Genomic DNA, 13465 nt, shown 5'->3' with positions numbered 1-13465 from the left:
GCCCCTGCACCCAAGGCACGGAGAGCCGCACGCCCCGCCCGCCCCTGCGCCCCAGCGCATGGAGACCCCACGCTCCCCCTGCACCCCAGCGCATGGAGACCCCACGCCCCCCCCCCCCCCGCTCTGCCCCTGCGCACGGAGACCCCCGCCCCTGCGCCCCGAGAGCCGCAGGACCGCCTGGGGGGCCGCGGCCCGCGCCGGAAACAAAGGAGGCGTGCAAAAAGGGATCGCTACAAAAAAGTAAACGTATCAGTTTTAATCGTCAAGATTATTCCAGGGAAGAGTTCGTTTCCAATCCCTCGTCTCCGGCTCTCGGCCCTCGCGGCCCGGCCAAGGCGACCGTGGTCGTTGCGGGTTCGCGGGTTCGCCTCCCGGCGGCGCTCTGGTCTCCCCGGCGGGGGGGGGGGGGGGGAGGGGCGGCGGGGCGGCGAGTCCCTGGAGGGCGGCGGGAGGGACCCCCGGCCGGGCACTCCGCGCCCCCGGCCCCGCGCCCGCCCCTCCCGCTCCAGTGTCAGCTTCCTCCGGCGGCGGCCCGGCCCGTGGGTCATAAGGCCACGCGGATGCAGTGGTGCTTGAGCTTGCAGGGCAGGACTCCCTTGTTGAGCTGGTAAAAGTCAACGAGCTGGATCAGGTCCGAGAATTTGGTGTTGCCGTCGTCAAGGCTGAAGAACATCTGCCCGTCGTCCTCGCACTGGAGGGACACAGGACACGCGCCCCGTTAGCGGCCCCGGAGCTGCGGGCGCGGGGCGCGAACCCGGGCCGTCGCCGTCTCCAGCGCTGCGCGGGGTTCGGGGGCTCCGGGGGCTCCAGGGAGCAGGTGCCTGTGCGCCCAGCCCCAAGCCGACCGCGACCGCGGGGCCGCCCATCCCCGCCCCGGGGGGCCGCCCCATCCCCGCCCTGGTGGCCGCCCATCCGCCGTGGGCCTGCAGCTCCCGCTCCAGCTCCGAGGACTCCCAGGAGGCAGGGGCCACGAGGGCGAGAGCACCTGTCAGAGGTGGTGGTGGGCAGCACAGGCGGCCAAGGAAGCTCGGCCCTGGGGGGCAGCCCCCAGGTCTGCGCCCATGGTTCCCCTCCCTCTCCCCCCTGCGGACCGCCTCCCCTCCCCTCTGCGCTGGGCGGAGCAGCCGTCGGGGTACCAGGAACGCTCCCCAGGTGCCTGCAGCTCCCAGCCTGGCCCCTGCGGGGCTCCGGGGACCCCAATCTGCTGGGCGCCAGCGGAACCGGGCACGGCCTCCACCGAGCCTTCTGCACCTGGCCTGTGCCCGGGCGCCCTGAGGGCCAACCCACCGGGGAACTCTGCGGGGCCACCACCACCTGCAGGACCTGCAAGCTCGGTAGGCGGGCCGCAGGCTCTAACCTGCTCCTGAGCCACAGGGGTGCAGGCGGCAGATGCTGGGGCCCACCCAACCCCGGGATACACCAGGATCCACGCCCCGCACCCCTGGGCCTAGAGGGTCACCCGTGCGCCACTGGGACACAAAAGGTGCCGACCCACCTAGGCAGTTTTCAGAAACGTTCGAAGGAAAATCTGTTTCCTGATCCAGGGACCAAGTGGAAGAAGCAACGCAATTCGACTTTGGGGACCTCAGGGCTGCACGACTGTCCTTCCACCAGGGACCCACCAGTGCAAATCAGACCCCTCGGGTTCCAGGAGCCAGCCTCCCGCCCAGCAGGAATCCTGTCTTTCTGACTATGCGTGCCCCATGTGCACCCCCGACCCTGCTCCCCCTTGGCATAGGCCCCCCCAGATGTGCACCCCCTGACCCCGCTTTCCCCCAACGTGCACCCCTGATGTGCACCCCCTGACCCTGCTCCCCCTCGGCATGGGCACCTCCCTCAGCTGGACGTGCGCCCACCCCCTACCTACCCCCTGTGGGCCCCTCCTCCCGCTGGACATGTGCCCACCCCCAACCCTGCTCCCCCTTGCCGTACCCCCACCAGTGCTCCCCTCCACCTGCACCCCCCCCACCCAGCATGGCCCAGCTCAACTGCAGGCGGCCCCAGGCTGGCCCCCGCTTCCACTGACTTCCAGGGAAACAGCAAAGGTCAAAGCAGCAGCTCCCCAGGGGCTCCTGGAAGCCTCTCCTCCAGCTCCGCCTGCCACTCAGCCCCCCACCCCCCTCGGTGGTTCGCTTAGTTTCTGACTTGGAAACCGCGTTCAGACGAACCCAGAAAACAGCAACAAGACTCAGTGAGACGTCATCCGTACTTACAGGTAAGATCTGGAAATTTTTAATTTTCTGATGATGACACATCGTGAGCACAAATGCCTTTGGATTGCTCTGGCTGTCTCGGAGGAGGAAAAGCCTGGAGACGGGAAAAAATCAGCTGATGGCACGTTTTTAAAATCCCGACCTGATATGTACATTTGCATACCTGCCCCCACACACCTGCACACTCACGCACCCACGCACACCCACGTGCACACATCCGCTGGCACACACACCCACACACACATGTGCACACACCTGCACACAACCACATGTGCACACACTTGTACACCCTCAGGTGCACACACACCTGCACACAACCACATGTGCACAAACCTGTACACCCTCAGGTGCACACACACCTGCACACAGCCACGTGTGCACACACCTGTACACCCTCAGGTGCACACATACCTGCACACAGTCAAGTGCACACACACCCACTGGCACATCTCCCCGTCCCTGCAGTAAGAAGCTCGTGGCCACGACGCTTCAGGACATGTTAGTGAGTGTGTGGCCCGTGCACTGGTTTCTGAGGGCCGCTCTCCACGGAAGGACACGCCAGAGCCGGAACAGTGTGCGCCACAAGGTGAGGACGTCCACCGTGAGCAGGGTTGTGCCCCAGGAGGCAGCATCAGCCTAAGTGCTGGTGCTGAGAGACCATGACCCGGAGGCTGCAACAGGGAACCGAGTGCGCGTGGCGTGCGGTCACACACACAGGAGTGAGCCGGCTCAGGGAGGAGCGGGGCCCTTGGAGCAGGGGCCAGCCAGACACACACCGGGGCGGATGGGCCACATGGGATGGCAGCCACCGCAGGTTACCGCCGGTCAAGGAGGGCCAGTCCCTGCGCACGAGCATCAGCAGAGGAAACCGGCGAGAGGCAGCGTGTTCAGCTGCACACGGTCACCACCCGAATAGCTGTGCATCACGAGGGCGGGGGGGGGGGGGTGACTGCCCATGGGACAAACTGCCACCACCAAGCACTCAAGGTGCCAGGGACCAGCTACCCGCCCAGCCGTGCCCCGGCCCATCCATATCCCCTCTGCACGCGCCGACCTCGCTGGACCCCAAGCACCCAGGCACGCTCGGTAGCGACCGGCCTGTCGCCGTGACAAGCGTCCACGAAGGACAGGGCTCAGGAGACGTGCCGAAAACAGGAAGTTTTGACCGAAACCCATCGAGTCTTAAGAGCGTGAGTACGAGACGGTGCTTTAAACAAGGAGCAGCTCCTCTGAGCGGCAGGAAGCTGCTAGAAGGCCGCTCTGAACGCCGACGCCCGTAGGAGCCGGACAGTCCGGGCGGCCGGCGGCTCGCCAACTCCCTCAGCAGCCCCCATGTGCGAGCAACATAGGGACACGGAGGGGACGCCAGGGCCCATCCCCCTTCAAGCCAACTCTGTGTGATGGATATATTTTTTTTTTTTGCAGCAATTAGGGAAATTTGAACCCAGACCGGGCTTCAGAGGATACTACGGCATTCCGGCTTGTCCCGGGAAGAGCAACAATGATTTCGTGGTCGAGTCCACGGACAAGAGCATGTTTTAGAGACGTGCCAGCTGCGTTTCCTGGTGAACGTTCCGAATGTCTGGGATTTACTTTAAAATATTCCAGAAGGGAAGTGGGGAGGAGGAAGGAGCCCTGAATATGGGAAGGGACAGAGAAAACCTAAAATTAGCAAACTGTCCCAACCAGACAAGGATCACACGGCGGCGACTCACTACCCTCCTGTCTCGTGGGTAAAATTCTGGATCTCCGTAGTTCAGCTTTTAACAGATGGGGGGCAGGAAAAGCAGAGTCGCCGCCGGCGGGCAGCGGCGTGAGAGGACACGGTGACAGCCGCTCAGTCGCACGCGTCACGCGTCTGCATCCATAGCCCTGGGAGCAGGACCGCAGGGGGAGCGTCAGCCGATGGGATACGGGCCCCGAGAGGGCTGTGCCCCGGGGTTGGCGGCTCTCAGTCCTGGGACCCCGGACACGGCCCCGGGTGAGCGTCCCAGGCTGGCCGTGGGCACACCTGCCCAGTCGCCCCGTCTCCGCGGCCAACAGCCACCGCAGCCGCCGGACACGGGAGCGAAGCTGACCTGCCCGCGGCTGAGCCAGCCCCAGGGAGGGGGACTCACTCACTCTGCGGCCGGACGTCACCAAGGTTTGGGGTCGTCCGTCCTCAGGAAAAGCCACCTGATGAAAAGTAACGGGCTTGGTGCTGCGTCCGTCTGGATTCAACACAGCGGCCGTGGCTGGCGCCATACGGGGTACGGACAGGACGGGCGCAGTCCCCGCCGGACCACTCGCCAGCCGAGCCCCCTCGCTCCACAGTGACCCGGAGCCATGCTGTCCTCTTTACGTCGAGGCTCTGACAACGGCCCCCCCGCCGGGTCCCCAAGAAGCCAGAGCATGTGCCCGGCACGACACAAGGCAGCAGGTGCCGCTCTCCGGGCGGCGCGTCCTTACCCGTCCACCAGGCCCTGCTGCTTGATGATGCGGTGCGACTCCTCCCTGGAGATCCTGCCGTGAAACCAGTGCTGCGTCCTGTGGATCACTGCGGGAGGGAATGGAGGAGGGAAGGGCTGGGCGGCCCCCGGCCACACCTCCGGGCACACCGGGCACCGGGCCCAGGGAGTCTGGGGAAGCTCGGGGGCAGGTGCAACCCGGGTCACCTGCTCACGTGGAAAGGACAGGGCCGGCTGCTGCGCTTACCTGTACTCAGGGTAGACGGGTGCAGGGGACTTTGGCTGCCTAGGATGTTCATCCGGGTGCTTCGTTTCTGCGGAGGAGACGCCCGCGTGAGTGCCAGGGACACCTGCCTGGCATGGGGGGGGCCGGGCCCTTGGCCATGAAGCCACCTGAGCCCTGCTCGTGTGACCAGAGTTGTAAGAACAGGAGAGGCCCGGGCATCTGGACCATCCCGGGGCTGCAGCCAGGTGCCGGCTCCTTGCGGAGGACACCCCACCCGGCAATCCCGGCTGAGCGCTCGGGGAAGGCACGCGCTCTCCCACGGGGAACCCGGTCCCGGTCCTGGGCTGCGGCGTGGACACCTTGCACGGGAGCCAGTGGGGGCCGTGGGTGGTGGACGTGGGTGCGGGGACGTGGGTGGTGGACTTTGGCATGGGGATGTGGGTGCTGGACGTGGGCGCGGGGATGTGGGTGCTGGATGTGGGTGCTGATGTGGATGCTGAGGATGTGGGTGCTGGATGTGGGCGCTGGATGTGGGCGCGGGGACGTGGGTGCCTGATGTGGGCATGGGGACGTGGGTGCTGATATGGACGCTGAAGATGTGGGTGCTGGATGTGTGTGCAGGGGCATGGGTGCTGGACGTGGGCGTGGGGATGTGGGTGCTGATGTGGATCCTGAGGACATGGGTGCTGAATGTGGACGCTGAGGATGTGGGTGCAGGGACACGGATGCTGGATGTGGGCGCAGGGACATGGGTGCTAGACATGGGTACTGATGTAGACACTGAGGACGTGGGTGTTGGATGTGGGCGCAGGGACGTGGGTGCTGGATGTGGGCACGGGGATGTGGGTGCTGATGTGGATGCTGAGGATGTGGGTGCTGGACGTGGGTGTGGTGATGTGGGTGCTGATGTGGACACTGAGGACATGGATGCTGGATGTGGGTGTGGGGACATGGGTGCTGGATGTTGGTGCGGGGACGTGGGTGTTGGACGTAAGTATGGGGATGTAGGTGCTGATGTGGACACTGAGGACATGGATGCTGGATGTGGGTGTGGGGATGTGGGTGCTGGACGTGGGCGCAGGGATGTGGGTGCTGATGTGGATGCTGAGGATGTGGGTGCTGGACATGGGCGCAGGGATGTGGGTGCCTATGTGGATGCTGAGGACATGGATGCTGGATGTGGGTGTGGGGATGTGGGTGCTTGCTGGATGCGGGTGCGAGGACGTGGGTGCTGGATATGGGCATGGGGATGTGGGTGCTGGGTGCAGGGACGTGGGTGTGGGGACATGGGTGCTGGACGTGGGTCCCCCGTGTACCCGCAGGGCCGTTCTTGTGGGAGTCCAGTGGCAGGGGGGGTGCCACCCGCGAGGGGCCTGTCCCGGGCTGGCCGTGCTCTTACCCTCCACGCGTGGCCTTCCTCCAGGGCCGCGCTCTGGGCTTCCGCCGGGTTCTCTATCACTCTTCCCGTTTGCCCAGAAAAATCCATGGCCACGAGGGAGTTCTCCGACACGCTGCGCTGGAAGGAGAGGCCCCAAGGTCTTATCACAACGGGAGTCCAGCCAGGGCGGCCCTCAGGAACGTTGGTGCCACGCCGTCCCGCAGATGGCATCCGCACCCAGGGGAGGGCTGACCCGGGGGGTTGACGGCGATGCCCTGCCCCCCACGGACGGTCTGGGTGGAAACTCAGTGCCTGGGGGTCCTTGGGCTGAGGACAGCTGTGGTCTCCCTCGAGGGCGCGGGGGGCACAGGGCCTGGACGGCGGGGACCCACGAGGCCCCCAGCCTGCACCAGCACCCGCCGCAGACGTGGAAACGCCGTGGAGCTCAGCCCAAACCGGCCACCAAGTCCCTCCCTCAGGGCTCGGTTCAGGGCACCGCGTGGACCCTCCCTGTGGGCATCTGACATTTCCCGGGAACGGGCCTGCGGAGCTCAGGGTCATGCTTGAGGGCAACACGGGCTCCTGCACCTCCGGGCAGCAGAGTCCTCCGGGGAACAAGGACAAGGAGTCCCCGCTCGAAGCGGGCCGGGGAAGGCTCCAGCACAACGGTCACAGCACCCACGGTGCCAAGGCTGAGCTGGCCGAGGGCGACGAGCTCCGCCCTCAAGGGCTGTGAGGGGCACGCGGGGGCCCCGAGGATGAGGATGGGCAGGACGTGTCCCAGGACGGATGCGCCTTCTGGAGCTTCTCCGCGGCCAGCGTACTCACCACGGGCGTGGAGAAGGACGGGAGCAAGGCCTTCCTCTGCGGCGGGATCCGGTAGTTCTGGTACAGCAGCATCCCGTACTGCAGGGGGAGGCCGGGGTCAGCCACGGGCCCGAGTCCCCGAGCCCCCGAGCCCCCCAGGCCCAGAACGTGGCAACGGCACGCTGAGTACGGAACAGGGAGCAGAACCCCCGCCGCCCCTGCGGGCACACAGCCTCGCTCCTGCGCGACGGCTGCCTGCGGGGCTCAGGGGGTGAAGCGTCTGCCTTCAGCTCAGGTCGGGATCCCAGAGTCCTGGGGTCAAGTCCTGCATCGGGCTCCCTGCTCAGGGGGGCGTCTGCTTCTCCCTCGGCCTCTGCCTCTGCTCATGCCCTCTCTCCCTCTAGCCCCGCTCTCTTGGAAAATAAGCAGTCTTTAAAAAAAAATGTAGGAAAGGAAGACAGGCTGGCGGGACACATGGAAAACTAGGAAACGTCAGGCTTAAGCACAAACGTCATTAATCGTCTACCAAAGGGCGTGCTTCCCAACAAATACTCCAATTAGAGCGTGACGATGGTCAGAGGGAGAAACACGATTACGTGATGCTCGTCAGAGGCGCGGCCTAGACACAAGGACCCAGACAGGCCGAAGAATCGTGCCAACGCTGCTGGGGAACACGGACATACGCACGGCAACGTCAGGGCCCCCGGACCGCAGGGCAGGCAGCGCTGCTGCAGGTGACAAGGACCGAAGGATCCACAGGAAGACGCACGCTTCTGTGAGCTAATCGCACGCACACGCACGCATGCGGGTACGCGCGTGTTCACGGGAGCAGACGTGCACGTCACACGCACATGCGCAAGTGCCCTGAATCGAGTCATTATACAAACATGACAAACAGCAGCTAGAGGAAGCATTTTCGTCTGAGGCATGGTTGGAAATGTCGGCTTAAGTCAATGACGGGAGCGTCGCTTCCGAAACAGATCGAAAAGGTCATGGAGCTAAGGCCAAAGAAACAGGAAGGGAAACCGCGTGCACACACGGGCACGGGCACGTGCACACGGGCGCACGCCCGCCTCAGGAGTGCCCGGGACCGCTCTCCCAGGAACTCACCAGGGACTCCTCCTCCACCCGCGAGCTGTCTAACTGGCTTGTCTTCAGTATAAAACTGTTTCACGGGCATGATCGTCTTTAAATATTACTTTTGCCTTAATTATTAAAGAAGTTGTATGTTTCCGACACTTCTCTTTTGTGGTTCCGTGATCATTAATTCTTGTTTTTTCTCACTTAAATAACTACGCCAGCTGTCACAGTGTGAGCGTCATCGGTACACGTGCTTGACGATTCTTTAGATTATTAACCTTCTGCACGCAACCTTGGCACAAATCACGTAATATTATTTTCCCTTTTACTCTAGGTGGGTGGATTTTAAGGAAATACTTATGGCCCAATCAACACCTTCCTCTGTTGCTTGGAAAGAAGAATGTCTGGCCGGAGAAACACCTGCCCCCTTCTTGGCGACGTGCTGTTTCCTGTTCACTCCCGCCTGAGCTTGATAGTCTTGGACGCTTTTCTCAGAGAAGCATGAGTGACAGCTCAGGAGGGACCGCAGAGACGGCAGCTCACGGCTGCACAAAGTCGACGTGCGCCGTGTCTGGAAACCACCTCCCCGTACGTGACGTTAGCGTGGTGAACGCACAACAGAAATAACACCCAGACCCCTTTCTCTCGGAATTTAATTAAACATTTAGCCTTTATGTTCTTAAGCGAGATAGGATATAGGTTCATGTCCTTGGGCAAAGGCTGCATGAAGGCTTAGGGTCACGACCAGAGAGGGGGCCTCGCATGTTGCCAGGCTGAGCTCCAGGCACGCGGAGCGCGGGAGAGGACGCGCTGCTGCCTCAGGGAGCTGCAGTCGGACAGGCCACGCGCAGACAAGCAGCAGTGTGACCCGGTTATTAAGAGAGGAAACCCTATCTGTGTGCACGGTGAGGGCAAGTCTCTGCTTATGGGGCCAGGCCTGAGCTGGTTCTTGAGGGACAGCACCAGGGAGGCGACCAACCCCTCCACATGCCGTGCTGGTTCCACGGGCGGTCACAGTCCACGCGGCACACGGGTTAAAGGTTCCTGGGGGGATCCCCGGGGGCTCAGCGATTTAGCGCCTGCCTTTGGCCCAGGGTGCAATCCTGGAGTCCCGGGATCGAGTCCCACGTCGGGCTCCAGGAATGGAGCCTGCTTTTCCCTCCTCCTGCCTCTCTCTCTCTATGTCTATCATAAATAAATAAATAAATAAATAAATAAATAAATAAATAAATAAATAAATCTTAAAAAATTTTTTTAAAGGTTCCTGGGAGCTTAGGAGAAACTCATTTTTTTTTTTTAAATGTGCTTGAGTTTCTCCTTCTGGATTTTCCAGCCAACTTTAAGGTTTCCTTTGTTTTTGCACACATTTCCTTTTTTTTTTATACATTTATTTTTTATTGGTGTTCAATTTGCCAACATACAGCACAACACCCAGTGCTCATCCCGTCAAGTGCCCCCCTCAGTGCCTGTCACCCAGTCACCCCCACCCCCCGCCCTCCTCCCCTTCCACCACCCCTAGTTCGTTTCCCAGAGTTAGGAGACTTTCATGTTCTGTCTCCCTTTCTGATATTTCCCACTTATTTTCTCTCCTTTCCCCTTTATTCCTTTTCACTATTTTTTATATTCCCCAAATGAATGAGACCATGTAACGTTTGTCCTTCTTCGATTGACTTACTTCACTCAGCGTAATACCCTCCAGTTCCATCCACGTTGAAGCAAATGGTGGGTATTTGTCGTTTCTAATGGCTAATATTCCACTGTATACATAGACCACAGCTTCTCTATCCATCATCTGTCGGTGGACACCGAGGCTCCCTCCACAGTCTAGCTATGGTGGACATTGCTCCTTTTGACGTGAAAATACCACAGCAGGTAGGTAGGTAAGTACGGCAGGTGTTTCCTCTTCCCGTTTTAAAAATTACTGGGTTTTATGTGCCTTCGTTTCTGGCCTCGACGTATTCCCCTCGTCCCGTTCCCACCGTTGACGCAGGTGTGGCTGGGAAGCCTGTCACCCAGCACAGGGAGTGCGGGCAGGGGCGGGGAGGGACGGCGGCAGGGCTGGACTTTCCGATGGCTTCGGAGCAGAGCGCCGTGGGCGTCCTTGGGGGCGCCTGCTCCTGACGGACACAAACTGCACCGTGTGCTGCTGCGTGTCTACAGCCAGCCTGGGGTCCCGAAACCCGCTCTCATGAGGCCAGCCTCTCTCTCGGGCGGAATTTCTACGGCAGTTTCAGAAACTTGAAGAGAACAGCGGCCAAGGTTAGAGCTCCCTCCACGGCCCATACGGCAGTGGGATTATTTAACAGACCACATAATAGGACGGAGGGAGGATCAGCAGCAGCCACTGCCTGCCGGCTTTACCCCCTAAGCCTATCTGAGGGCAGCGACGCCCGTTTCCTCCTGGGTGGGCTCAAGCTCCTCCGACGAGCACCCAGGACGGCCTTAGAGGCACAGAGAGGTCCCAGGTGGCTCTCGAGGTGTCGTCTCTCTCCAACAGGGCCCGGGGTTCCAGCACGGCGCGGACGGCTACTGTGGGACCCCCCCGCCAGGCAGGAGGGCCTCAGGGATACACCCGGGCAGCGGCCGGGGCAGGGACCAAGGACCCTCTGGGTGTCTTCTGCTTCCGCCAGGTAAGGACGCGCTCATCTGACCCCCTCTGGGGAACAGGGCAGTCTGAAGGCCAGAGTTCAGGGGACCTGCCAACACTTACTACAGACAAGACCGGGCAACTGGGAAAAGGTCCAACGTCTCCCCAGCCCGGGAGCCCTGGAGGCCCGAGACCCAGACTCTCTGAGGTCCAAGCTGCCACCTGCCGACCCTGCCGGCCCCGGGTCACTGCCAGGCTTGCCCAGCACACCCCGCAGATGAGAGGGAGAGGTGGCTTCCACAAAGAAAGAACACACGGAGTTTGGGTTGGTTCCCGCCGTCATTCGGCTCAGTTTTCCCAAGCATCTATTACGTTCCGGGCGTCGGGCTCCCTGAGAGGACTTCGGGGGCACCAGGCAAGGTGATGTCCAGGCCGCGAGCAGGCACACGGTGGGGGGGGGGGCGGACAGGTGGACTTCTCCTGGTCAGGCCCCCGGGGCTGCTTGTCGGGGGCTGGAGAGAGGAGGGCAGAGTGTGTGCTCACGGCTTGAGAGAACAGGAGGCACTTTATCAGGTTCCCCGTGGCGTCAAACAGCCTCGACGCCTGAAAAAAATACACCCCACTGTGACGGTAATGTGGGGACGCAGGCGAGAGCCTACGGGTACAGGATTGGGTCTTCTGACCCCGCGGCCTGCTCTCAGACGGGACAGGGAGGGGGAACGAGGTAAGGAGGTGTCACGTGGGACGAGGCCTGCTGGGTGGCGGCAAGACACCTCGGCGCATAACCGTTGAGGTGCAACTCGGCTTCCGTGGCACCTGCCGTGGCCCAGGGAGGATGCTGACGGCGTGGACGTCACCCAGCTGCGGTGGGGGATGGGGGTTGTGGGTGCGAAGTAGCACGGAGCCCGGCTCACAGCAAGTGCTCCCAAACGTTCCTAAAAGTCCCCGTGCCTGGTCATTATGCCGGCGTCCGGGGACAGTCCTGCTCTGTCGTGCTCTGTCCGGTCCACGGGCCCTGCTTCCTCACGCTGGAAGCCGAGGGGCCAAGCTCGCCGTCGGGACGTACTGCGTGTTACCCCCAAGCACCTAACCTCCAGCGTCACACGTGTGTCCCCACCCACTTTCCTGCTTTTCCCAAAATAGCCTATATATCCGTAGATCCAAAAAAAAAAAAAAATCATAGAACCCCAGCAGACGTCCAGGGCTTCCCTCCACCTCTGCCCTGGTTCCCGGAGCCGTGCCCGCTGTGCCCACCAGCAGCCTCCCGAACGCTCCCATGCACACCGGCAAATGCACAGGTGTATTTTCACTTCTCCTTTCCTTATCCCGACAACGAAGGTGGCACTTCGCACGTTGATTCTTAATCAACGCCCTGGAAAGCTCCCCACAGCTCCCTAGAGAGACCCCGGTTCTCTGCGTGACCGAGGGCCGCGTCTCCCAAGGCTGTCCCTTGACAGCTGGCTCAGAAAGGGGGCGCCTCCGTCTGCAACGCCCTCTACCAGCACTGACGTCGCCGCTCCGATTTGGAAACAATGACATTTTCCACGTACCCCCTCTTCATTTTATCGGCAGCAAAAATAAAACAAGACACGGTTCTGGAGAACAGGGGTTTGCGGGACGCCCAGCCTTGGAGCTTATGTCCTCCGGGGTCTCCCAGGGGTCATGAGCTGCACCTCCCTTGGCTCACCCGTTTCACCCGTGCCGACTCCCTGCCCAGCTGAGAGCTTCAGCACAGGCTGGGGTTTCATAGAGAGATCCCGAGCCCCCTTGCACAGGTCGGCCACAGCAGACCGAGCCAGCTTCCCCTCCAGACCCTGTGACAGTCCCCCTGTCCACCAGCTTGCACGACCTTAGGGAGCTGCAGACGCGCGGGGCATGTGTGCGCACAAAGGGACGTTTTGTGGGAACGCAGTGAGGTGTGGTGTCCCGGGACACGCTTCGCCTCTGCTGCTGCTGAGCCACACGAAGCCACCGCGGCAGTGACGAGGGCACCGCCCCGCCTGGGGTTCCTGTAAGAACTCGCTGTCGGGGGCGCTGCGTCCCTTGGGCAGTTCGGCAAGCTGCACGGCGGGGTGCGTTCCCTCGGGGGCCTTGCTTTTCGGGAAGCCGAAAGCCTGATGCTCAGTCTCAGAAATGACCAACCGTCCTGATGAACTATCCCCGTCTCCCCGTCAGGTCTCTCTATTCCTATCTCTCTAGGCCACTGGCTCGCAACCGGTGCAGGCCCCCGCTCCCAGGCCCCTGGGGACCCTGGTCACACCCAGCCGGGCTGTCTCTACCGGCTGGGGTGCTCCCGGCATCCAGTGGGCGAAGCAGGGGTGTGGCCCACATCCCATCCCGCCTCTGAAAGTCAGGAGCCGAGGCTGGGAGCCGGTTCTGGCCTTTCCAACAGGAGGCCTCCGTGAGAAAGTTCTGAGGCCCGTTTGGGAAGTCGTGGGGGCGCCCGGGGCTGGCCGGGCATCGGGAGGGCTCGCGGCGAAGGAAGACACGCACCGGGCGCACGCGCGCGTACCTTGAGCAGCCTGCACGCCGTCATCCAGCACGTTCTCCCCTGCTCGTCTTCGGCACACAGCAGCCGCAGCTCTTTCGTCTCGTTCCTGACTTTGTTTGGCTACGGGGGTAAGAGAGGACCTGATGAGTGCGCCTTGGTGAACGCAACCCACGCCCGTGTTAGGGCACCAGCCAGCCAGACAAGCAGCCGGCTGAGACCAGAGGGCGCCTCCTCCG

General features: G+C 62.2%; 1 protein-coding gene across 5 annotated transcripts in view; it reads right to left on the bottom strand.

Moving 5' to 3' along the window:
* Positions 1-241: 241 nt before the first annotated feature.
* The window catches only part of GRB10 (growth factor receptor bound protein 10), a 157021-nt gene continuing 143797 nt past the window's right edge, over positions 242-13465 (bottom strand). For 4 of the 5 annotated variants that reach the window (XM_072791706.1, XM_072791708.1, XM_072791709.1 and 1 more), the window contains 7 exons: positions 13251-13349; positions 7093-7170; positions 6286-6402; positions 4908-4974; positions 4662-4749; positions 2214-2307; positions 242-691 (listed from right to left, as the gene is read on the bottom strand). In XM_072791706.1, coding sequence (XP_072647807.1) covers positions 545-691; positions 2214-2307; positions 4662-4749; positions 4908-4974; positions 6286-6402; positions 7093-7170; positions 13251-13349 — 690 coding nt within the window. In that variant the 3' untranslated portion in view covers positions 242-544. Of the gene's footprint in view, positions 692-2213; positions 2308-4334; positions 4389-4661; positions 4750-4907; positions 4975-6285; positions 6403-7092; positions 7171-13250; positions 13350-13465 lie in introns of those variants that run through there. The other variant, XM_072791707.1, reaches the window with a different exon arrangement.

Source organism: Canis lupus, chromosome 21, assembly GCF_048164855.1.
Source record: "Canis lupus baileyi chromosome 21, mCanLup2.hap1, whole genome shotgun sequence".
NCBI lineage: Eukaryota > Metazoa > Chordata > Mammalia > Carnivora > Canidae > Canis > Canis lupus.
Note: the sequence above shows the minus strand (reverse complement) of the source record. Positions and strands in the feature narration are given on the sequence as shown.